The 22298-nt window shown below is 47.7% G+C and overlaps 2 protein-coding genes and 1 non-coding gene across 3 annotated transcripts; 2 read left to right on the top strand and 1 right to left on the bottom strand.

The window, feature by feature from the left end:
• Positions 1 to 363: 363 nt before the first annotated feature.
• On the top strand, positions 364 to 12287 carry chn1 (chimerin 1). The gene is made up of 7 exons (XM_062457919.1): positions 364 to 1053; positions 2575 to 2659; positions 8196 to 8369; positions 9065 to 9142; positions 10208 to 10345; positions 10998 to 11103; positions 11286 to 12287. The coding sequence occupies exons 1-7, from the start codon at positions 802 to 804 to the stop codon at positions 11455 to 11457; spliced, it is 1005 nt and encodes a 334-aa protein (XP_062313903.1). The 5' UTR covers positions 364 to 801; the 3' UTR covers positions 11458 to 12287.
• A 2312-nt stretch (positions 12288 to 14599) lies between these two features.
• Positions 14600 to 21087, top strand: LOC134017827 (acetylcholine receptor subunit alpha-like). Its single transcript, XM_062457893.1, has 9 exons — positions 14600 to 14934; positions 15831 to 15973; positions 16069 to 16113; positions 16536 to 16645; positions 17232 to 17427; positions 17714 to 17951; positions 19418 to 19641; positions 20343 to 20582; positions 20690 to 21087. The coding sequence occupies exons 1-9, from the start codon at positions 14889 to 14891 to the stop codon at positions 20819 to 20821; spliced, it is 1374 nt and encodes a 457-aa protein (XP_062313877.1). The 5' UTR covers positions 14600 to 14888; the 3' UTR covers positions 20822 to 21087.
• Positions 21088 to 21348: 261 nt separating this feature from the next.
• LOC134017942 (U5 spliceosomal RNA) lies at positions 21349 to 21462 on the bottom strand. Its single transcript, XR_009929833.1, has one exon. It is a non-coding gene; the product is annotated as a U5 spliceosomal RNA (small nuclear RNA).
• Between the last annotated feature and the right edge of the window lie 836 nt (positions 21463 to 22298).

The following is a 22298-nucleotide window of genomic DNA, read 5'->3' as shown; positions in this document are numbered from 1 at the left end:
GGGCCAAGCAGAACACACAAAGAAAAAATGCTGGTGGCAACGTGATTTTTGAAAATAGCCTCCTTTCCTCAACAGCCCACTGCTGTCGTCGTTGGTGATGCAGCCGGCAGCCCACGGTTGATGCATGACTCATTCATTGCTCATTATCAAACCCACGCTCTCTTTCAGCCTCCCTACCGCTGCTCCTGCTTGGATATCTGATGAAGGAGGAAGCAGAGTGGGGGCGGGGTGATGGCAACCGGAGAGTATGAGCAGCCGCGCTCCCATTGGCCGGTGAGATCCATCTAATCCGTTGGTGACTAGCTCTGGGCCCTCCCCCCGTCCTCCTCCTCCCCCTCTCTCTGGCAGCATCCTCACACAGCTTCTGTTCCAGGGAGACTATCAGCCCGGCACAGGGAGGAGAGGATTAACACAACTACCCAACTCATCTGCATACACTCTCTCAGGGTACCTCAGGAGAACAGCACCCTAGGCTGCCTCCTCCTTCGTATCCTGTCATCACAAGACCTGGGACTGCCTGCAGCCAAGCAGCTTTTTGGTTCCAGCATCTCTGTTGAGAGAGGATTTGTAAAAGACGACACAGATTTTTTCTGTCTGGACTCGGTATTTCGGTTGATTTCTCCTTGCTTTTCCGCTTGTTGATAAAAGATTGGGCACCAGGAACAATGAGCATATCATTGCATAGTTTAGACCAGTTCTGAGTATCTAGGACTTTTTGAATCGACTTTGGAAACCTCTAACTTTAAGGACTGTTCTGTAGGGTTAGCCTGTTTGTCAGTTTTGACAGAGATCAGCGTGATAATGCCATCTCGGGAGTCCTACGAGGTTCGTAAGGGAGAGAAGTCTCTGGTGCACAAGGCCAAGCGGGAACCCAACCAGGAGGAGATTCTGGCCGCTGCTCTGGGGATGAGGATGGGACCCCAGAAGCCTCCCGCCACTATCTGGCAGCCTCTCAAACTGTTTGCCTATTCACAGCTCACCTCACTGGTGCGCAGAGCCACACTGAAGGACAACGACCGGGCGACCAAGTGCGACAAAGTCCACAACTTCAAGGTAAGAACCACATTGGCACAAGAGCTGCTGTGGGAATTTTTTATTTTATTTATTTATATGTATTTTTTTTAATAGTGTAACTGGAATGCTGTCTAATTGTAGCATGTTGTGACCATAAGGAAGCCTTTGTTGTGTGGTGTTCTTATGGAGGCCGTTGGCATTAAGAATGCCCATTTGGGGAGCGGGGGGGGGGGGGGGGGGGGTATTGAGTTAGAGAGGGCATATGAGAGACACAAGTGTTGAAGGTCTGTTCACAGAGCCTTTTTCAAAAGGAAATCTGTTGGGCGGTCTGTAGACCCCTGAGCTGGTTTGAGCAGCAGATGGGGAGATTAAGCGGTGGTCGGGGGGGAATGCTGGATCTGTGTATCCCCATTTGCCTCTTGTCAGCAGGCTTAGCCCCTGCTAGCCTGCTCGGGCTAGCTAATGAAGTGGGAAGCTGGAGAGGAGCATTCCCTCAAAGTGCTGACACTCTTAGGTTCCTGTCTGCTCTCGTATGCAGCCAGACTGCTGAATGCTCCAATTTGAGCATTTTAAAGGTCTTTTATGCATGTAATGTCTCCGTGTCTTAGGCTTCCACCACATCAAACCATCAGGGTTCATACATTTTAGTGGGATAATAAGCAAGGATAATAAATGACATAGCATTGAAATGAACTATACCAAATAATGTACTAGCTTTTGTATTACAATTGGAAATTTAAAACAGACAAAATAGCTATGTCAAGCAAAGCAAACAATTATTATCTTGTTTTGGTTAATAATATTTTTTGGGGTATTCTCAAGTACCTCCTTTCCACAATCAGAAAAAGAGATTCGCCTAGCCAATCAAAACCAGTCTCTCTCATTTAGCACTACAAAGTGCGTTGTTCACCTAATCTCCTGCTATGTGTTGTCAGAGAGGGCTGTTTTCACACGTGTTTTTGTCATTCCTGATCCTCCTGTCCTACCTGGCTCCTCGTTGAGGCTGCGTCGTTATGGCAGCCAGAGTCCCTCAGGCGTACTTATCACCTCGGAGGAAAACACCCCAGACGTCTGGAACAGGGCCGCCTGATTGGCCGAGGCTGTTGTTACCTGGCAGTGTGAGGTCTCCCTTCGATGCATGCGAGAAAAAGGCCTACTACGGCTGCTGTAGCAGATTTCCATAACAACCCCCCCCCTCACACTAGCATAACACCAAAACCCACCGCAGCCGTAGTGGCCTGACTCCCCCTCTCCGCCACTTAGCACTCCGGCCGCTCGTTAACAGTTTGAGAGGATTAGGTGTCTCGTCTCTCAGGTTCTGTCGGTCGTTGAAAGGCCTCGCTCTCCAGAGCAGAGCTAATCTCTCCCAATCTGCCTCGTTTAACGTGTCAGTATCTGGGGTGTCTCCGCGGAAACCTGGGAAAGGTGTGGAGTCGTTATGGTAAAATATTAAGTCTTTCTCTCTCTCTCTCTCTCTCTCTCTCTCTCTCTCTCTCTCTCTCTCTCTCTCTGTCTGTCTGTCTGTCTGTCTGTCTGTCTGTCTGTCTGTCTGTGTTGCAGGTCCACACCTTCAGGGGGCCTCATTGGTGTGAACACTGTGCCAACTTCATGTGGGGTCTGATGGCTCAGGGAGTCAAATGTACAGGTTGGTACTGCCCTCTCCTCTACTGCTGTCACACCTTACAGTCTCTCCCTCCAACGCTGCTGGTGTCACTCCACCTCATGCTGGTCTCTCTTTCTGCCTCGCGACCTTATGTAATGTTCCAGCATGTTCTCTGCAGTATAACATGGGGTTACCAGTAACCTGTTTTTTTTTTGGTGTGGGATTGAGTGTGGCTTGGTGTCATACTGAGTTTTAACATCCCGACGTGAAGTGACGCCAACAGATTAGAGACGTTGTGTAATCGACAGAAATTAGGTTTCTGGGATACTTGCTGGATTTACTGTGATGTAATGAATACTTATCACAGTTTTGAATGATTTGCTCATAGACCAGATTGTGTTTAGCTGGACTAACAGTGAGCGATTTGGAATGTAAATGGTGCTTGTTGGGTGCACTGTGCCACTCAAGGGGTTTAAACAGGATTATTAATGAGGCCCGGGTACTCACACGCCTAATGGTTGGAGCCACTGGTCTTAGCTCAAAGCCAGACACACTGTGTCCTTTTCTGGTTTCGATTGATCAGACCATTATCATAATGTATAGTTAAGTGCTGTTGACACCGGCTTGTCAGCAGTCCTAATGCAGAGAGGGCTTTGGCTTATTCGCACCATCCTGCCATTCCAGCACAGTCTTTGTGAAACTGTCACAAAATTCACGGATGATGTGTTGCACACTCATTCAGTCAGGCCTGATATTTCTATTTAAACGACTTTGTAATTTCTGTGATAACGACTGGTAGACAACAAAAAACAAAAATAACAAATTATACAACAGAGCTTTCTTTGTTCCTGTTGCCAAGCCTTCAATTAGAATTGATTGTTCAGTTGTGTTATATAATCACAGGAAGTTACATCATTTATTTTGTTCAGATAATTATGCAAAGCATTATACATAAGAATGTATGTGTATTTCCGTGTGATTTTCATTTTGTGTTTCTGGATGGATGCTTGCACATATTGATTACTATAAATGGTGAGCTGCACCGAATTGAACAATAATAGGGGCTGGTGTATTTGATGTATTATTGATGGGACAAAGTGAAGCCCACATATGTCTGTGGGAGTGAGGAGATGAATAATTGATGTGTTGTTTTAGAAAGCATTTCGACAGTCGCGATTAAAAAAAAAAACGAAGAAAAAATGCCTATTTTTGGAGACTGCGCGTAGACTGTCTCCTGCCATTCCTCCAGTCTCCACCACGGATAACCAGAATCTAGGACACCGAAGTCTCGTATGATGTTTGCATTTGCATACCAAAAAAGAAACGCCCCCCCCCCCCTTTCTCTCCTTTTGTACGTGTGAACTGGATTTGGCCCGGCGCCAGGGAGCCAGTCCCTGCCAGTGCTTGTTGTGCCACATTCTCTCATCAGAGGACGCCCCCCCAGCCTCATCCCATCATGCCCGTGAAGGAAAACAAAGCTGGCATGTCTCTTTAATGAGGAGCTGGCCTCCGAGCGCTGGGAAGGAGCTCCTTTTCCACCACACATAAAAATTCAGCAGCTTCAACCCGAGAGGCGGGTCACACAGCTCAGCCCCGATTCCCATCCACTGCCTGGTGCTGGGAGGGGAGCCGCTGAAAGCTCCAGGACAACCAAGCTGCTTTTGTCGTTGTTTCCGAGCGCTCCTCCGTGGGAGAGGAAGACGATGTGTTGGAGAGGCGGCCGTGGAGGGCTGGGAACACAGGGAAGGGGAGGACTGGGAGCACAGGGAAGAGGAGGGCTGGGAGCACAGGGAAGAGGAGGACTGGGAGCACAGGGAAGAGGAGGACTGGGAACACAGGGAAGAGGAGGACTGGGAGCACAGGGAAGGGGAGGACTGGGAGCACAGGGAAGGGGAGGGCTGGGAGCACAGGGAAGAGGAGGACTGGGAGCACAGGGAAGGGGAGGACTGGGAGCACAGGGAAGAGGAGGGCTGGGAGCACAGGGAAGAGGAGGACTGGGAGCACAGGGAAGAGGAGGGCTGGGAGCACAGGGAAGAGGAGGACTGGGAGCACAGGGAAGGGGAGGACTGGGAGCACAGGGAAGGGGAGGACTGGGAGCACAGGGAAGAGGAGGGCTGGGAGCACAGGGAAGAGGAGGGCTGGGAGCACAGGGAAGAGGAGGGCTGGGAACACAGGGAAGAGGAGGGCTGGGAGCACAGGGAAGAGGAGGACTGGGAGCACAGGGAAGAGGAGGGCTGGGAGCACAGGGAAGAGGAGGACTGGGAGCACAGGGAAGGGGAGGACTGGGAGCACAGGGAAGGGGAGGACTGGGAGCACAGGGAAGAGGAGGACTGGGAGCACAGGGAAGGGGAGGGCTGGGAGCACAGGGAAGGGGAGGACTGGGAGCACAGGGAAGGGGAGGACTGGGAGCACAGGGAAGGGGAGGACTGGGAGCACAGGGAAGGGGAGGACTGGGAGCACAGGGAAGGGGAGGACTGGGAGCACAGGGAAGGGGAGGGCTGGGAGCACAGGGAAGAGGAGGGCTGGGAGCACAGGGAAGGGGAGGGCTGGGAGCACAGGGAAGAGGAGGGCTGGGAGCACAGGGAAGAGGAGGGCTGGGAGCACAGGGAAGAGGAGGACTGGGAGCACAGGGAAGAGGAGGACTGGGAGCACAGGGAAGGGGAGGACTGGGAGCACAGGGAAGGGGAGGACTGGGAGCACAGGGAAGAGGAGGACTGGGAGCACAGGGAAGGGGAGGACTGGGAGCACAGGGAAGGGGAGGACTGGGAGCACAGGGAAGAGGAGGGCTGGGAACACAGGGAAGAGGAGGACTGGGAGCACAGGGAAGAGGAGGACTGGGAGCACAGGGAAGAGGAGGGCTGGGAGCACAGGGAAGGGGAGGACTGGGAGCACAGGGAAGAGGAGGACTGGGAGCACAGGGAAGAGGAGGACTGGGAGCACAGGGAAGGGGAGGACTGGTGATAATGTGTCAATTAGCCGGCGGCCGACCTCCCCCGACCTGCGCTTCTGTGTCCGAAACCTTTGAACCCAAACCAGGGCACGGCCCATCCTCAGAGGAGGCTCCTCGCCATGGCGACGGAGTTGACACTGCAGTAAAGCGGTCTCTTCTGTCTCCAGACAGCCCACCCCCCCACCCCCTCTCCCTGGGGGCTGCTCCTCTCCCCTGCCCCACCTGGGACACATGCACAACACCAGCTCAGCAGAGCTGTGTCTGGTGACAGGCACCATTACAGCGCCTGTCTCCTACCCTTAAGAGAACCATCTCTTAAGGTAATTACATTTCTGCACCAATGCATATGAATAAAGGCTGGCCAAATTTCTCTTGGGGCCCATATTCATCAAAATATGTATAGTTCTATCTGTCAGTATATGCACACCTCACTGTGTTAGCTCTTAGTGGTTGTCTATCAATAGGTTATGCAGGAGCAGAAACTGTACGTCATTTATATGGAAAATTTGTAGATAAAAAAAAAACTGTATGTAGAGAAGTTCTAGGCGTAGGACTTTGCAGCTCTTATTTTTTTTTTTTGGTCCAAAGTTCCTTTTCAGGACTTGGAGAGGGCTCAAAAGTGCTCAAAGCTGGAGGAGCGCTGCCCCATTTTAGTCTGTGAAACTGGGTCTAGTGTAGCTCCCAGCGCTTGAATTACTGCCTCCACGCCATTGTGTGTGAGCTCAAATCTGGAGGAGAGTGGAGCGTGTGGCAGACCCCTCGCTCCCTCTCTCTCTCTCTTTCTCCCTCTCTCTCTCTCTCTCTCTCTCTCTCTCTCTCTCTCTCTCTCTCTCTCTCTCTCTCTCTCTCTCTCTCTCTCTCTCTCTCTCTCTCTCTCTCTCTCTCCCGCTCTCTCTCTCTCTCTCCCTCTCTTTCCTACTCTCCCTCCCTCTTTCTCCTCCAGGCCACATTGTTTTCAGTGGCCCTCTTATTCCCTTTTAAGAGTCTCTGCCACAAAGCCAAGCAGGAGTGTGTTTGTGCGTCTCTTCCCTGTGGGCTGCAGGGCTGCAGGGCTGCAGGGCTCCCTACAAGGTGGAACCTGCTCTCCAGCAGCCGTGCCTGCAGACACACTTTCAAAGGCTTCAGACAAAATACTGGATTGAGGAAACTAATTCCCAACCAAAAATAGTCTTGAAACAAATGAGGCAAACAACTTCTATCATCAAGTAATGAATGACAGAAAATCACATTAGATTAGTTTAAATCTATATTCTAGATGTAGGCCTTATTTTTGTGTGTTTGTTTTGTTTTTCAAACTAAGCCACGTGTATAGCAGCTGTATTTGAAATGTTGTTTGTTTTTATAAACCATTTGGATTTGGATGAGTAAATGTCAGAGTGTGTGTGATGCATTTAGTCTTTTTTTTTGTGATGCATGGGGCAGAGTGTGTGTGTGATGCGTGGGGCAGAGTGTGTGTGTGTGATGCGTGGGGCAGAGTGTGTGTGTGATGCGTGGGGCAGAGTGTGTGTGTGATGCGTGGGGCAGAGTGTGTGTGTGATGCGTGGGGCAGAGTGTGTGTGTGATGCGTGGGGCAGAGTGTGTGTGTGATGCGTGGGGCAGAGTGTGTGTGTGATGCGTGGGGCAGAGTGTGTGTGTGATGCGTGGGGCAGAGTGTGTGTGTGATGCGTGGGGCAGAGTGTGTGTGTGATGCGTGGGGCAGAGTGTGTGTGTGATGCGTGGGGCAGAGTGTGTGTGTGATGCGTGGGGCAGAGTGTGTGTGTGATGCGTGGGGCAGAGTGTGTGTGTGATGCGTGGGGCAGAGTGTGTGTGTGATGCGTGGGGCAGAGTGTGTGTGTGATGCGTGGGGCAGAGTGTGTGTGTGATGCGTGGGGCAGAGTGTGTGTGTGATGCGTGGGGCAGAGTGTGTGTGTGATGCGTGGGGCAGAGTGTGTGTGTGATGCGTGGGGCAGAGTGTGTGTGTGATGCGTGGGGCAGAGTGTGTGTGTGATGCGTGGGGCAGAGTGTGTGTGTGATGCGTGGGGCAGAGTGTGTGTGTGATGCGTGGGGCAGAGTGTGTGTGTGATGCGTGGGGCAGAGTGTGTGTGTGATGCGTGGGGCAGAGTGTGTGTGTGATGCGTGGGGCAGAGTGTGTGTGTGATGCGTGGGGCAGAGTGTGTGTGTGATGCGTGGGGCAGAGTGTGTGTGTGATGCGTGGGGCAGAGTGTGTGTGTGATGCGTGGGGCAGAGTGTGTGTGTGATGCGTGGGGCAGAGTGTGTGTGTGATGCGTGGTGTTTGGAGGTTTGTTGCAGTCTGGTGCTCAAGGTGACTCCATTAAGCAGCCTGGCAGCTGACCATGGACGGATGTCCTCAGCTGTTCTCTAGTGGCCCAATGACATTCTGCCAGTAAATAAATATTGATCAAGGAGATTTAGACCTTAGCAAGCAAAAACACAAATTAGACCAGTCAACTGAAAGGAAATGAACAACTGGGGAACTGAATATAAATTGTGTTTACTTCAGCTCTCTTTTGAACAAAAATGAGGTCCTATATCGATCTTTATTTTTGTCTACCGTGCAGTTTGACTTTGCCCTCTTTATTGAATTTGATGGGCTTTTGTGTTGACGTTCCTCTCTCTCTGTCTCTGCAGACTGTGGCATGAACGTCCACAAGCAGTGTTATCCAATGGTCCCCAACGACTGCAAGCCCGACCTGAAACACGTCAGGAAGGTGTACAGCTGTGACCTCACCACGCTGATCCAAGCTCACAACACCATGAGGCCCATGGTGGTGGACATGTGCATACGAGAGATCGAATCCAGAGGTGAGCAGATGACAGATGTCCTCTTTTGTGGGGACGCTATTGTTTCGGCTGGCCCCCGTGTCGCTAGCAATGTGGCAGTCCATGTCAACACGTACCCTTCCCCCCTCCCCTTCCTTTGTGTCTTCCTCCCCCTTCATGTTTTCCTCCTCTTTCCTCCTCCTGTCCTTCTGTAGATATTTAATTTGGAGCCATGACACAATATAAGTGTGTTCAGTACTGTTCAGTACCGTTGTCCTTCATCAGTTACGCTGCTGACGGTTTTGCTACTAGTCCCCATCTAGTTGTATGAGTAGCAGTGCTGATGGGGGGCCAGGTAATGATACATGTAACATGGGGGATAGATTAGTCTGTTTCCTGCTGCCTCCGTTGATTACATTCTAGATTAATCGTTCAGCTATGGAGAACGCTCATCTTCGTCATCCTTTGTGACTGCCCCTAAGTTTGATTCATGTCTGTTATTTTGTCTGATGGTGCAGAAAACTATTTCCCCTCTGCCCATGTCATTACCCCATGTGGTGTTGTGGGAATGTTTTAATTTCTCATGAATATTTAAACGCTTTAATTGTATTTCCTCTATTGCCCAAGGTGACCTTTCGAAGGTGAATTAGCCGACACTATTTAGACATGGGACTGTGAAGTGATATCCCCTGTAAATTCTCCAAATGTCATGTAAACACAGTCTTTTCTGTCTCCAGGCTTGACGTCTGAGGGGTTGTACAGAATATCTGGATTCAGTGATTCCGTTGAGGAGGTCAAGCTGGCATTTGACAAAGGTATGTGTGCTGCTGACATTACTACTCTGTTGAAAACAGACCTCGACACAGACAGCGTTATTATAATATTTGGAATGTTATTTTTTTAGCAATGCTAAAAGCTTTGATCCAAAGCAACATACAAATAGTTCATGTTGTTCATGTTGCAGAAATGTTCATGTTGTACAGCAGAAAATCTAGGATCAGAAGGGCAGAGTTCTAACAGCATTTCGGTAGTCAGAGTCAAGGAACAGTCTGTATTTACCAGGCACAGCACAAAGTAAACACATCTCAGCTACCAGGCAAGATGAGCAATAATACGTAATATCTCAACTCCAGTCCAACCAGCTCCCCGGCACCTCCATCTACTCAACACGTTATCCGCCTCATGTTCAGTGCGGAAAAATGTTAATGTGTTTACGTGAGGTACTGAGAGCATTTGGGATTATGGAGAAAGTGACACGTTGGTGGGATTAGACTCCATCTGGGAGAGGCCTGCCTGTCCTGACGTGGCCCTCCCACGCAGGCGGTGCAGGGCGACCAGGAGCCAGCTCCGCCAACAACAAGCCAACCACGCTCGCTGCCTGAGCCTAATCACTAACGGACAAATTAACAGCACTAGCCGTCCAACCACGTTGCGATCCTCCATTTGAAGAGGTAGCTATTGTGACGTTGCGTTTGCCCAGTGGAGTGGGGGTTTCAACTGGAACTGAAGCCCCGGAGCTGTGGGCTAAAGCCTTAGCAGGAACGCCTTGGAGGAGATCACCCATGACAGAGCGTCATTCCAGCTCACAGCCCTGTGATGTTCGGAGCCTGAGCAGAATTAGGACATGGCCTGTGCAGGAGGCACAGCATAACTCTGGGAGAGGTCTGACTAAAACAGACCAGGCTGTGACAGCAGCCCCTGCCATGGCTACAGAGACAACCCAGATCTCTCCCCCTCAGTGTCACTCTCTCCTCGTTCCTCCGCTCGCTTTCGGGCCTCCCGGACTGAGATATGATGACGCCCACACTTTCCCTCGGTTTCACGTTCAGCCATCTCTCCTTTCCTCTCTTTCTCTGACAAAATTATATTTTTGTTCCCAGAGGGTGAGAAGACCGACATCTCGGTGAACGCTTATGAAGATATCAACATTATCACGGGCGCTCTGAAACTCTACCTCCGGGATTTGCCCATTCCTGTCCTCACGTATGACGCGTACCCCAGATTCATCGAAGCTGCAAGTAAGTACAAAACACAAGGTTTTATTTCACCCCCTCAGTTGAAACCAAGCGTGCATGATATTATTTGGTCACGCTTCAACACTGGAGGGCATTCTTATGCTTTTTTTGACGACTGTAGTTGCACTGTAAGCAAGTATTTCAATCAATTATAGTAGTATACCACAGGTTTTCACGGTAGCATTCAGTGAATGTTCATCCGGCCCTGCCTTTTATTCTGAGATGACAAGGGTTGATAAAAAGAGAAAATGCAATAATGGGGAGAGTTAAAGTGGATATTGCACTGTTTTTATTGGAGTATTGAAGTGGATATTGCACTGGAGCAGTGTAAGAGTCCTGGTGATGCGGGCTGTAATACTCTACTAACAGCAACAGAGCAACAGATGAGACTGTGTCTTTTCTCTTAAGCTCTCACGGCTCATTTTTCGAAAGAAAAGCCCCAAGTTCAACAGTCAGTCACAGGCTCTAGCAACAACAAAGAACCACAACACATCTCCACAATCCTTCCCGGATCCGCTGGAGGGGGATTTCTCTTGTGTTTGTCACATGATAGTGAACAGTGTCGGAGATAAGCCTTGATGTTCTCCCTCTACGGCCTGAGTGTGTGACCAGACAGGCCGGCTGCTCTGACCATGTGCTTGTCTGTGGTTCCCAGAGCTTGAAGACCCAGATAAGAGACTTGAGGCGTTCCGCGAGGCCCTGTCTCTGTTGCCAACATCCCACACCGAAACACTGAGGTACCTCATGGCACACTTAAAGAGGTGAGCGACTCTGGGCTGGACGTAGATTATTTAGATATTGTATTTGAGATATAATATAATGATTATTAAAAAAAAATCTGGGTGTTGTGTACGACCAATTTATTTTTCTTAGCAATTTGTTGTTGACATTTTACACATCTGTAGTTCTGGCCTTCATTCTACGATTTGGCTCACTCTTCCAGGGTGACACAAAACGAGAAGGACAACCTTATGAATGCGGAGAACCTGGGTATCGTGTTTGGACCCACCCTCATGCGCGACCCCAGCCTGGATGCCATGACGGCTCTCAATGACATCCGCTACCAAAGGCAGGTGGTGGAGTTTCTCATCAAGAATGAAGATATCCTTTTCTGAAGACACAGATCAGAAAGGAATTCTCTTTTCTTAGCATTTTTTTGTGAAACAGCTTGATGCTGTCCGACCAGTTTTTGTGCAAAGACTTATGATGGAACCAATATGACGGAACCTTTCTTTTGCATTTGTACTACGTTTGAAGGAATCTTTGTATCACGTTTTTGATGCATCATTTTTTTCCACTTCCTATGGACCCAATGATAAATCCTCAATGTTTTCCTTCCAGGTGACATGGTTGGATAATGTACCTTAAACTTGCATGTCTGTCTCCCCATTTTTGTCGGGGGTTGTTGAAACATGGATGGACCAGGAGTGGTGTAGTGTCTTCTTTCCCTGTTGCTTTGTAGAGATATCCCAGCATGTGCTTCAGCATTGTGACTCTGCTTTGTTATTCCTGTAGATTTACAGCCCAGTAACTCCTGACTGGGCCGTTGGTTTTCGTAAAACATTGTGTACCTGGATGTGAAATAAGCTACCGTATTTTCTTTCCATCTTACACTTTGTAATGATGTTGACTGATTCTGTCTTTTTGCCTTTCATTTGAGTTTTTTGTAGCCTACAGTCCGTCCTTACCTTTTACTCTTAGAGCCAGAAAACAAGCCGTTTGTGCATCTTTAATGTTCAGTTGCCTGTCCTTAAAATGTCCTTTGCATTCCGACTGCAACATTTGTGCAGTTAACATTTTTATTGTAATATTTTTGTATATAATGTGCGCATGATTTTAATTTATTAAACCTTGCCTCAGAAATGTATTAGTATGTTTTCCATGATTTAAATTACGGTATTAATCAACTGCATTAAACTCTCATTTAATTAAGTTGTTAACTAAGCATTAAGTGCCATGTGTGTTAATATTCCCAGACTGCAGTCCTTTGAGGACTAGCATGTTACATTTCTGTGCACTCGCAGAGTGACCTTGACAAACAGTGCCGTTAGGCTTCACATCTGCATATTCAAATTGACAGGCAGTTCTATAGACACCTGACTGTGCTCAGCCACCCCTTCAACATCACGTCAATCACACTGATTCACTTGGAGATTAACACAAAACCCCACAATACCTCAGGCACTGCCCCTGTCTGCGTCCTGGACGTTTGTTTTAATTGCTGGAAACACACACAGCCTCTTCCCTTCCACTCTTCAGTTTGGGATTTAGGTATTTCTGTGTTTAATTACCCACGAGCAAAATGTCTTTCCACACAATTTCCAAAAAGCAGCCACGCCACGCCACGGCGCACTCATTACACCGTCTGATGAGACACCCTGGTGTTTGGCTCTGAAGCAACAAAGGTTGTTTTGATTTTTGTTTTCATACGTTTTTCCAAATTAGACCAGATTGGCCCGATTTTCACAGGAGATCCCGACCAGTGTTTGCTGGTGGAGAACCTCAGCGATCCAAATGAATTACAGCAGCTGGGCCCTCCGCTAATTTGATGTGAAATCCCATTAAATGATGTGCCATTGTTCTCAGTGGTAACTGTGGAAACGCCTGCTTTTAGGTTGGATTATTAAAAGCCTAGAATCTGCCCTGCCCTCGGCGCTCTCTGTGCTGGGTACCTCTTTCACTGTCTCCTGGTCGGATGAGGGCTCTTTGTGTCTGTACGAGTGTCTCCACATGGTTCCTGTCTATTTAGGAACTAGAAAATATTGGAAATGTGTAGCTAGTTTTTACGGTCACACCACATAGATGTAATGCAGATTTTTACACTAATAACAAATTAATGTTATTAATATACAGTTTTGGTTGATAAATCAGTACAATTTCCTTCCCATCACTTAACCATTTCTAAACCATAATCAACTGCATCTACATTAATTATACATTAATTTATGTCTGGAGCTAAACCCAGTAGACCAAACCATGAAACCCATCTCCAGTTCAGACTACTGCTGGGCTCATGCCATGACAAGACTCTCTCTTCGTGATCACAAACTAACATTTGCTGAATTTGTTGTGGGACGACTGCATCTAATTCAGTATAATAAATCTAGAGAGATGGTGCCTCTGATCCATGAGATAAGTGACCTTTCTCTGTTGATTGGACAGTGCTGTGCAACATTTCCCCCTGCAGAGGGATGACCTACATTTACAAATGCTAAAACATACTGAAATATTCCTTTCAATTACGTGAATGTAATAGTTTTACACAGGGGCGTTGTGTACTGTGACTGTACTCTGCTGCAATTGGTTAGAGTCTACATGGTCATAGGCTACTTAATTACATATTAACTTGAATGAAAATTAAACTTATCACAGATAACTGATTTTTAATTTACAATAGAAACCCATTTGGATGCCATTTAATTGTTTGTCATTTTATTTTTCAACGACACACCTAATGTAATGCAGTCACTATAAATTGCATAATGTACTCAAATCATAAACAATGAACAATATGTAGTTTCAAATGCTACTATTTGTTACTATACTGCTACTATACTATCCCACATCAAGCCTACAGCCTGGCCCAAGACAAGGATGACTGAGCAGGTTCAATGGATCTGATCCAGGGTCGTACGAGTGCTCCAGCCAGGAAGGACTTGTCTGTCTGTGGATTCAGGTGGTCGGTGTGATTGGTCTGGCAGACCCAGGAGGGGGCCTGGAGAGGGGCGTGAAGACAGATCTCTCTTAATTCAGACATTGCCAAAAAGACCATTTGTCTCTAAGTGTGATGAATGAGGCTGGTGGTTGAGTGATTGAACTGGGTGGAGGTTGTAGGGAAATGTAGTTGCCTGTCCCACCATTGGCTTGCCAGGGAAGGGCAGGTGTACAGTGGAGATACTGGGGCTACTGGGGGTATTGGAACTGGCCATCTGGAACCACACTGCTGAGGCCGTCTGGTAGAGCTTCTGCAGATGGACACTTCATCTACGCCATGAAACCTTGTCCTGATTACTCATCACGAATTCCATTAAGATCAAATCTGGGGCATTCTGGGCAATGGAACACAGTTTATTCCATGAAGATTTGTCATTAACTTTTTGGGGAGGAGGGCCATTCTCAAGTTTCCTATGAATGTGCGGCGTATTGGTGTGCTTGAATGTGTAATCGTACGCCTGTAATAGTATGAAGAACACAAATACATTTTCAGAATCATTCACAAACGTTGAAAGCAGTCATGAGCTACTACGGTACTTCAGTGGGGAATGCAGCCATATTACACTGTGAGATATTTCAGGGCTAGATTAGCCTGGCATGTAAAGCTTATAACAGATGACAAAGAATGTCAACCTCTCAAGTGACAGTTATTGCGCGTAACTCCCAACATATGGTGTCTGGGAACAACAATACCGTTCCCCTAAGAGCTCCGCTTCCGTCAGTGTGGTCTTGAGAGCGCTGGATGTTGACAGGTAGCCTACCACACGTAGTTCTTTCATGTTGAAACTTGTACTTTAAAGTTTGAGAGTTGTGGATAACACATGAAGCAACAATGAATATTCTACTCTTTAGTTTTCACCTACTGCTAGCTCTAGCAGGTAAGTCATACTTATCATAAAATCAAACTGATTTGCTTGACATGTGTTTGACTAGTATACATCACTGCAAGTAAGGACTGTCATATCACACTCGTTGAGTGTTGTCTTATAGTAAATCGAATTAAATGTATGATTATGATTAAGTATTCAATTAAACAAATGTGATTGTGTAGATCCATGCATGTGCATTTGACATCCAATCACACTGCATGTTACTACTGCTTCTGTGTACTTGGTAGACGTCCAATATTACACCAGAAAAACAGAACTAGGCGTCGTTTCCGTGGGCTGTGTGATTGACAGGGGCATGTGTCATGTCTTCAGCTCTTTCTCCCTCATTCAGTGTTCCTACATGTGATCGTTTCATACAATATCTTTGCATTCCCAAGGTCAGCTCGTTGATCTATTGCGATATTTGAAAACGTCATCCAAGCAAATGCTTGGGCAAACCTGGCTTCATTTCAAGGTCGCACAGAAAATGAAATTGGACACCGCTTCAGTTTGTACATACCGGTGTACGTAGAGGGGTCTAAGGGGAGACGAGCTGAAACACGATCTCTGTGGACAACCCTTGTACCTTCACATAGCATCCTAAGCAGAATGGATACAGTTTACTTAAGTGACTAAACACTTGCTAGACTTTCTGATGAAATCACATACCTACCTGAAAAAAACTCCCTTTAGACATGATGTGTGTCAAGAGAGAAATCATTTCAAACTGTAGTGGCTTAGTCCTGACAGATGACAAAACATATATTCTACATGGACCAACTTACAGTATGAGAGAGTGGGAGAGATCAAAGAAGGAAGCAGGAAATGACAGGAGGCAGGAAGGACGAGGAGAGGCAGGGGTTCAGATGAGACGACTCTGACTCTGACTCGTCCCTCTCCTGCAGGTTCAGCCTGGGGCTCCGAGCATGAGACTAGTTTGGTTAAAACCCTCTTCACCGGCTACAACAAGGTGGTGCGTCCTGTCAACCACTTCAAGGACCCTGTGGTGGTCACCGTGGGCCTGCAGCTCATCCAGCTCATCAGCGTGGTAGGGCGTCGCGCCGCACCGCGCCGCACAGCAGCCAGGATCGCCATGCGGCACTGTCCCCAGGCATCTAAACCAAACCCTCTTGTTCTCTGCAGGACGAGGTCAATCAGATTGTCAACAGCAACGTGCGACTGAAGCAGGTTTGTCGCAGCAGAGTCCAACATCAAAACACATCAAAACACACGACCAATTGGCATTGCTTAAGATTGACGTACAGAAGGGTAGGGTAGATATGGTACATCTAATATGATGAAGAAGTACATATGGGGATCTATAATATTGATGTGGTGGTCTCTACCAGATACAAAAGATGGATGTAAGTAGAAATACTTGAAACCATTGATAATAGAGGATTTGTAACCATGGTTGCCACCCATAGGATTACAGAAGATTATTCTTAAAGAAATGTCTGATCTGATCTGATCTTTTGAAAAATTCTTCTTTGAATTTTGCTTGTGTTTGGTTTTATTTGAATCTTAGACTTCTGAGAGCTGCACTAAAATATCTGTCTTTTCCATAAAATCCTCACTCAATATGTATTGCCCTGCTGTATACTGTCCAGCAATGGAAAGATGTGAACCTGATTTGGAACCCCGAGGAGTACGGTGGAATCAAGAAGATCAGAGTTCCATCCACGGACATTTGGCGTCCAGACTTGGTGCTCTACAACAAGTAAGAACCAGGCCATATGTGCATCAGATACCACTGCTCCTGCATCAACGCTACTGATGCCATCCAAGCACACACACCCAGAAAGCGTTGATTAGGTTCACAGATCACGTGACTTTTCCCTCTCTCTCTCTCTCTCTCTCTCTCTCTCTCTCTCTCTCTCTCTCTCTCTCTCTCTCTCTCTCTCTCTCTCTCTCTCTCTCTCTCTCTCTCTCTCTCTCTCTCTCTCTCTCTCTCCCTCTCTCTCTCTCTCTCTCTCTCTCCCTCTCTCTCTCTCTCTCTCTCCCTCTCTCTCTCTCTCTCTCTCTCTCCGCTGTGCCAAGGGTGAGAGCTCGGATTGCATCAGTCTAAATCTGGCCTCCGTATCACAGGTTCCCCTCACACCATATGTTTCGTCTGACACACTGCTGCTGGTTCTCCCTGACAACCAGCTCTCTGCCTCCTCAGTCTGCGCCCGGCTCAGTTCTGGTTGGCTGTCTGGCGCGGCCGTTGCGATGGCAGGGCCGTACCAAGCCCCAGGCAGTGGTGTCCCTCTGTGTTAACATGACCTCGCATGCTGATGCCACCCTGTGTCTGCGTGTGCCCGCAGCGCTGACGGTGACTTTGCCATCGTCCACGAAACCAAAGTCCTGCTGGAGCACACGGGCCTGATCACGTGGAACCCGCCCGCCATCTTTAAGAGCTACTGCGAGATCATCGTGCTGCACTTCCCCTTCGACCTGCAGAACTGCAGCATGAAGATTGGCACCTGGACTTACGACGGGAACCTGGTGGTCGTCAATCCCGTAATAACAATCAGTACTCCTGGTTCTCCATGTTTGTTAATACCACTCTTTTCACTATCTGTATCCAGGCTATCAAAATGATGGCAGAACCTCCCACCTTTACCCCATAGAAAATGTGTAGCAAACACTTTACCCTAAGATTACATGAACTACCTTGTAACTACATAGCAATACCGACAAAAAAACTAACATTGTCGGTGACTAGGTATTGCTGATGTAATTAAATTATATATAGTTGGATGTTTTGACCACACCTGCACACCCGCTTTAACCTGTCTCTCCCCAGGACAGCGACCGACCGGACCTGTCTAACTTCATGGAGAGCGGGGAGTGGGTGATGAAGGACTACCGCAGCTGGAAACACTGGGTGTACTACGCCTGCTGCCCCGACACGCCCTACCTGGACATCACCTACCACTTCCTCATGCTGCGCCTGCCTCTCTATTTCATCGTGAACGTCATCATCCCCTGCATGCTCTTCAGCTTCCTCACCGGCCTCGTCTTCTACCTGCCCACCGACTCTGGTACGGCACGCCCGCCTCGCGCGGAGCACGCTCATTTCCTCACCCAAGTCCCCTTCGCTTCTCTCGGGTGCACTGTGGTTGTTCTGCGTTGGGTTCGATCATCCGCCTGCGTTCTTGTCGCTGCTGCACCGCTGGGTTTTTGCACCGTGTTTCCCATGTCGACACGTCAGCGAACGCATCTATGTTCGATAAAAGCCAATCTTCCGTGATTGCCTGTCGGTTGAGGTGTTGATGAGCTGGTTGACGTTTCCACGGCAGCCCCAGCCTCAGCTCTGCTGTCGCCTGCGTCTGGTGCTCTACCCAGTGTGCTGGCCTCCCTCATTACCCCCCAGCCCCTGTGTGCTGCAGTGGCTGTGAACAGCCCGTCCCTTTAATGTATAATACATCACTGGATGGCTGTTTGTGATGTGTCTGCTGCCACTACGCTGTTGGGATGAAGGTTCCGAGAGGGTGGGCTCTCTTGTCCTTCTTTGTGTCTCTGTGTGTGTGTGTGTATGTGTGTGTGTCTGTAAGTGTGTGTGTGTGTCTGTATGTGTGTGTGTGTCTGTAAGTGTGTGTCTGTTTGTTTGTGTGTGTGTGTGTCTGTAAGTGTTTGTCTGTGTGTGTGTGTGTGTGTGTGTGTGTGTGTGTGTGTGTGTGTGTGTGTGTGTGTGTGTGTGTGTGTGCGTGTCTGTGTGTGTCTGTGTTCATGTGTGTGAGGGAGGTGGGGGTATACGACTGTATTACACCTTCACTGGAATTTGGTACAATACAGAAATTGTCAATATGAGTCACTCCTCATTTTTCTCAAACTGAGTTGTGGGTGACAGCATTCGAACAGCTTATATATAATATAGACAAATTCCATTGCCCTTCCCCCAGCCCTGTTTCACTTGACAAAGCTCTCTCTCCCCCCCCCCCTCTCCCTCCCTCCTTCTCAATCTCTCTCTCTCTCCCCCCCTCTCCCTCCCTCCTTCTCAATCTCTCTCTCTCTCCCCCCTCTCCCTCCCTCCTTCTCAATCTCTCTCTCTCTCCCCCCTCTCCTTCCCTCCTTCTCAATCTCTCTCTCTCTCTCTCCCCCCTCTCCCTCCCTCCTTCTCAATCTCTCTCTCCCCCCTCTCCCTCCCTCCTTCTCAATCTCTCTCCCTCCCTCTCCCTCCCTCCTTCTCAATCTCTCTCTCTCTCTTTCACTCTCTTTTGCCTTGAATATGCTTTGTGAAGAGATTTAATGAATGTTTTGTGATTTCTGATTCAGTGGTGCACAAAATCATTTATCCCCATAATCACTCCTCTCCATGTAATTAATCTAAATAAACAGTAATAAGAGCAGGAGATACCAGGTCAAAGACAAAGAAAAACGCTCTCCGTGATTGATTAGTTCAATTTAAACTTTTACCAATGTCACACTTCAGCTAAGATACATTTGTGTGGTCTACCTCCACCCTTCATGCCTGTGTGGAGCGTGACGACGTGTGTCTTGTGTCCAGGTGAGAAGATGACTCTGAGCATCTCCGTCCTGCTGTCTCTTACCGTGTTCCTGCTGGTGATCGTGGAGCTCATCCCCTCCACCTCCAGCGCCGTGCCCCTCATCGGGAAGTACATGCTCTTCACCATGGTCTTCGTCATCGCCTCCATCATCATCACCGTCATCGTCATCAACACCCACCACCGCTCCCCCAGCACCCACACCATGCCAGCGTGGGTTCGCAAGGTGGGGACAGCCACAGCCAGCTCTGTTCACAACACAGAGCATGAGCTGGATATCAGTCAGGGTTCCAAATGAGGGAGGGCCGGGGGGCCTAAGACGTTCCCTAAATGTATAGGGACCAACACGATTTTTATTTTATAATGTAACACAGCAGTACTGCTTGATATAAACTCCAGGAAAGATCTTAAGGTAGGCTCATCTTAAGACATTGTTCACAGTGATCAAATTCCAAATAGACGATTTAATAACATTAAAAAGTGGAAAGGGCATGGATAAGATAACAGAATAGTCTAGATTTTTTTTATTATTACCTTTTTGGGAACCCCCCAAGAGTCATAGGTCATCTTGAACCTTGATATCCATTGACTTCTTTCCATTGTGGTATAGTTAAGATGACAACATTTAAACAATATTTAATTTCTGGTAAAACATGATGAAATGTGGATCGTATTTCTTGAGTCTATCTGAAATGAAAAACATCAGGGATTGAACATTAGGGCATGTTCTTCTGTACATGGCCTGAGACCTGACCTGCACTGCCACCTAGTGGGAGAAGGGAGGTACAAATCATGTCTGTCTTACTGGAGGAAGTCCACAAGAAGGTTCAGGGAATCCTTGTCTCATATTTGACATATATGTTTCTGGAAAGAATAAGACAATAGATCGAGTTTCTTTGGTATCCTCCATCTTTGTTCCCTCTACAGATTTTCATTGACACCATTCCCAACATCATGTTCTTCTCGACGATGAAGCGCCCTGCGAAGGAGAAACAGGAGAAAAGCCTCTACGGGGCTGATTTTGATATTTCAGACATCTCCGGCAACCCCAGCCCCACTGCGGTCCACTACCAGTCCCCCATCACCAAGAACCCGGACGTACGCAGCGCCATAGAGGGCGTCAAATACATCGCAGAGACCATGAAATCTGATGAAGAGTCCAACAACGTAAGGAGTGTCTTAGAGGCCGTTTCTCCTAGTTTGCATTAGAGTCAGTCAGGCTGGGTCTTTGTGGGACTTCCATGACTTCAACCTTCTCTCTCCTTTCCCCACAGGCTGCTGAAGAGTGGAAGTTTGTGGCCATGGTGCTGGATCACATCCTGTTGTGTGTGTTCATGGCGGTGTGCCTTATTGGCACGTTGGGTGTGTTCGCCGGCCGCCTCATTGAGCTCAGCATGCAGGCCTAGAGGGACGTCTGTCATCACAAAGTCCAAAGTAACCATCAGGCTTCACAACGTTGAGGATTTGGTTATTGTATGATATAATGTTTAGCTAGTCTGCTTTTATTTGAATAGTGTTAACCCTACTGTGTGTAGACTGATTTACATGGACCTAACTGAGTGTCATTGAGTTACTTTCTTGTCTGTGATGGTCGACTAATGCAACTCTGTTGTGTTTGTTTGTTATAATTTCGAAACCAGCAGAATAAAGTTAAGCTTATCTTCCAACTCTATTCAGGGCTCTCAAATTTTACCACAAAATGAATGGCAGAATCTTCGTGAAAACTGCGTAAATGGGGTTTAAGAACAAATTTGTTCTTTAGAACATTTGGTGAATGAGGCCCAATTATGTGTTAAGCAAAACGGAACATTTTTGCAATGTAACATTACGTAACTAAAAACATGGCTCTCTAGTTTTACCACAGGATAATGATGACATTTTCATTCCTGATCGTATACATCCATCTCTATATTATGTTATTTACAGTTCAGGAGGCCCCGGGTTAGCAGGGCAGCAAAAAATTGGTTGATACTCGTAATGTTCCTCTCCACGGAAGTCTTTAGTAAAAGGCGAAAGGCTTATTCGTAATGAAGAGAAACGGGAGTGTACTACAGAATGAAGGAAAGCCGCTAGCCACCCATTCTCGGCCATGACAGTGCAGTCAATGGTTTGATATTGTGTTTTTCAAGATACCCACGCTAGCTTAGTAGTACTTATAAATGTGTTTAAAGCGACAGACATGCAATGTATATATGTCAGTAGCCTATGTCTGGTAATAGATGACTTCGTCTTTGGTCTGCGTACGCGCGAAAAGCATGATGGGAAGTAACAATTACGTTGAGCAAAACGGAACATTTTCGCAATAAAAACAGGGCTCAAGTTTGATCAATTTCGGTTTGGCATAAAAAGATTCAGGGAAAGGGGAACGTGGGGTGCTGGTGATGATTCTGATTGGCTTGTATGTGGCATTTACTGTAACTGTAGCCTATAAATCGAGACACTTCCCTTCCCGGTCCATTAATTGTATACTATAGCGCTGCGGGACAAGTTATCCCTTACTTCTCAGTGTGAGAATACAAGGTGTTGCAAGAAATGGTTGAAATCTTACGATTGAAGTCTTACGGCGAATACGTGAGACTAGAGAGCCCTGTCTATGGCTTATTTAATGCAATGCAAACGATCTCTGTCGGTCGCTCTTACGTTGTCACAGATAGGCTGATAAAAAGCGCAGTGACCCATGCTCTTGTGACTATAGGTGTACTCGACTTCATGCAGCACCCGCGGCGCCCGGCTGCCTTGAAGTTGAGAATGCCATTGGCTGCTTCAAGTCAGCCGGGCTGCAGGCGGCTGCAGGCGCTGCATTAAGTCGAACGTACCTTATGTAACTTCATGTGCACTACACAACGGTGCGTTCTTGAATGCGCACCACAACACAGCACATCT

Source organism: Osmerus eperlanus, chromosome 3 (assembly GCF_963692335.1).
Source record: "Osmerus eperlanus chromosome 3, fOsmEpe2.1, whole genome shotgun sequence".
In the NCBI taxonomy this organism is placed as follows: domain Eukaryota; kingdom Metazoa; phylum Chordata; class Actinopteri; order Osmeriformes; family Osmeridae; genus Osmerus; species Osmerus eperlanus.
This window is presented reverse-complemented; position numbering and strand designations above follow the sequence as displayed.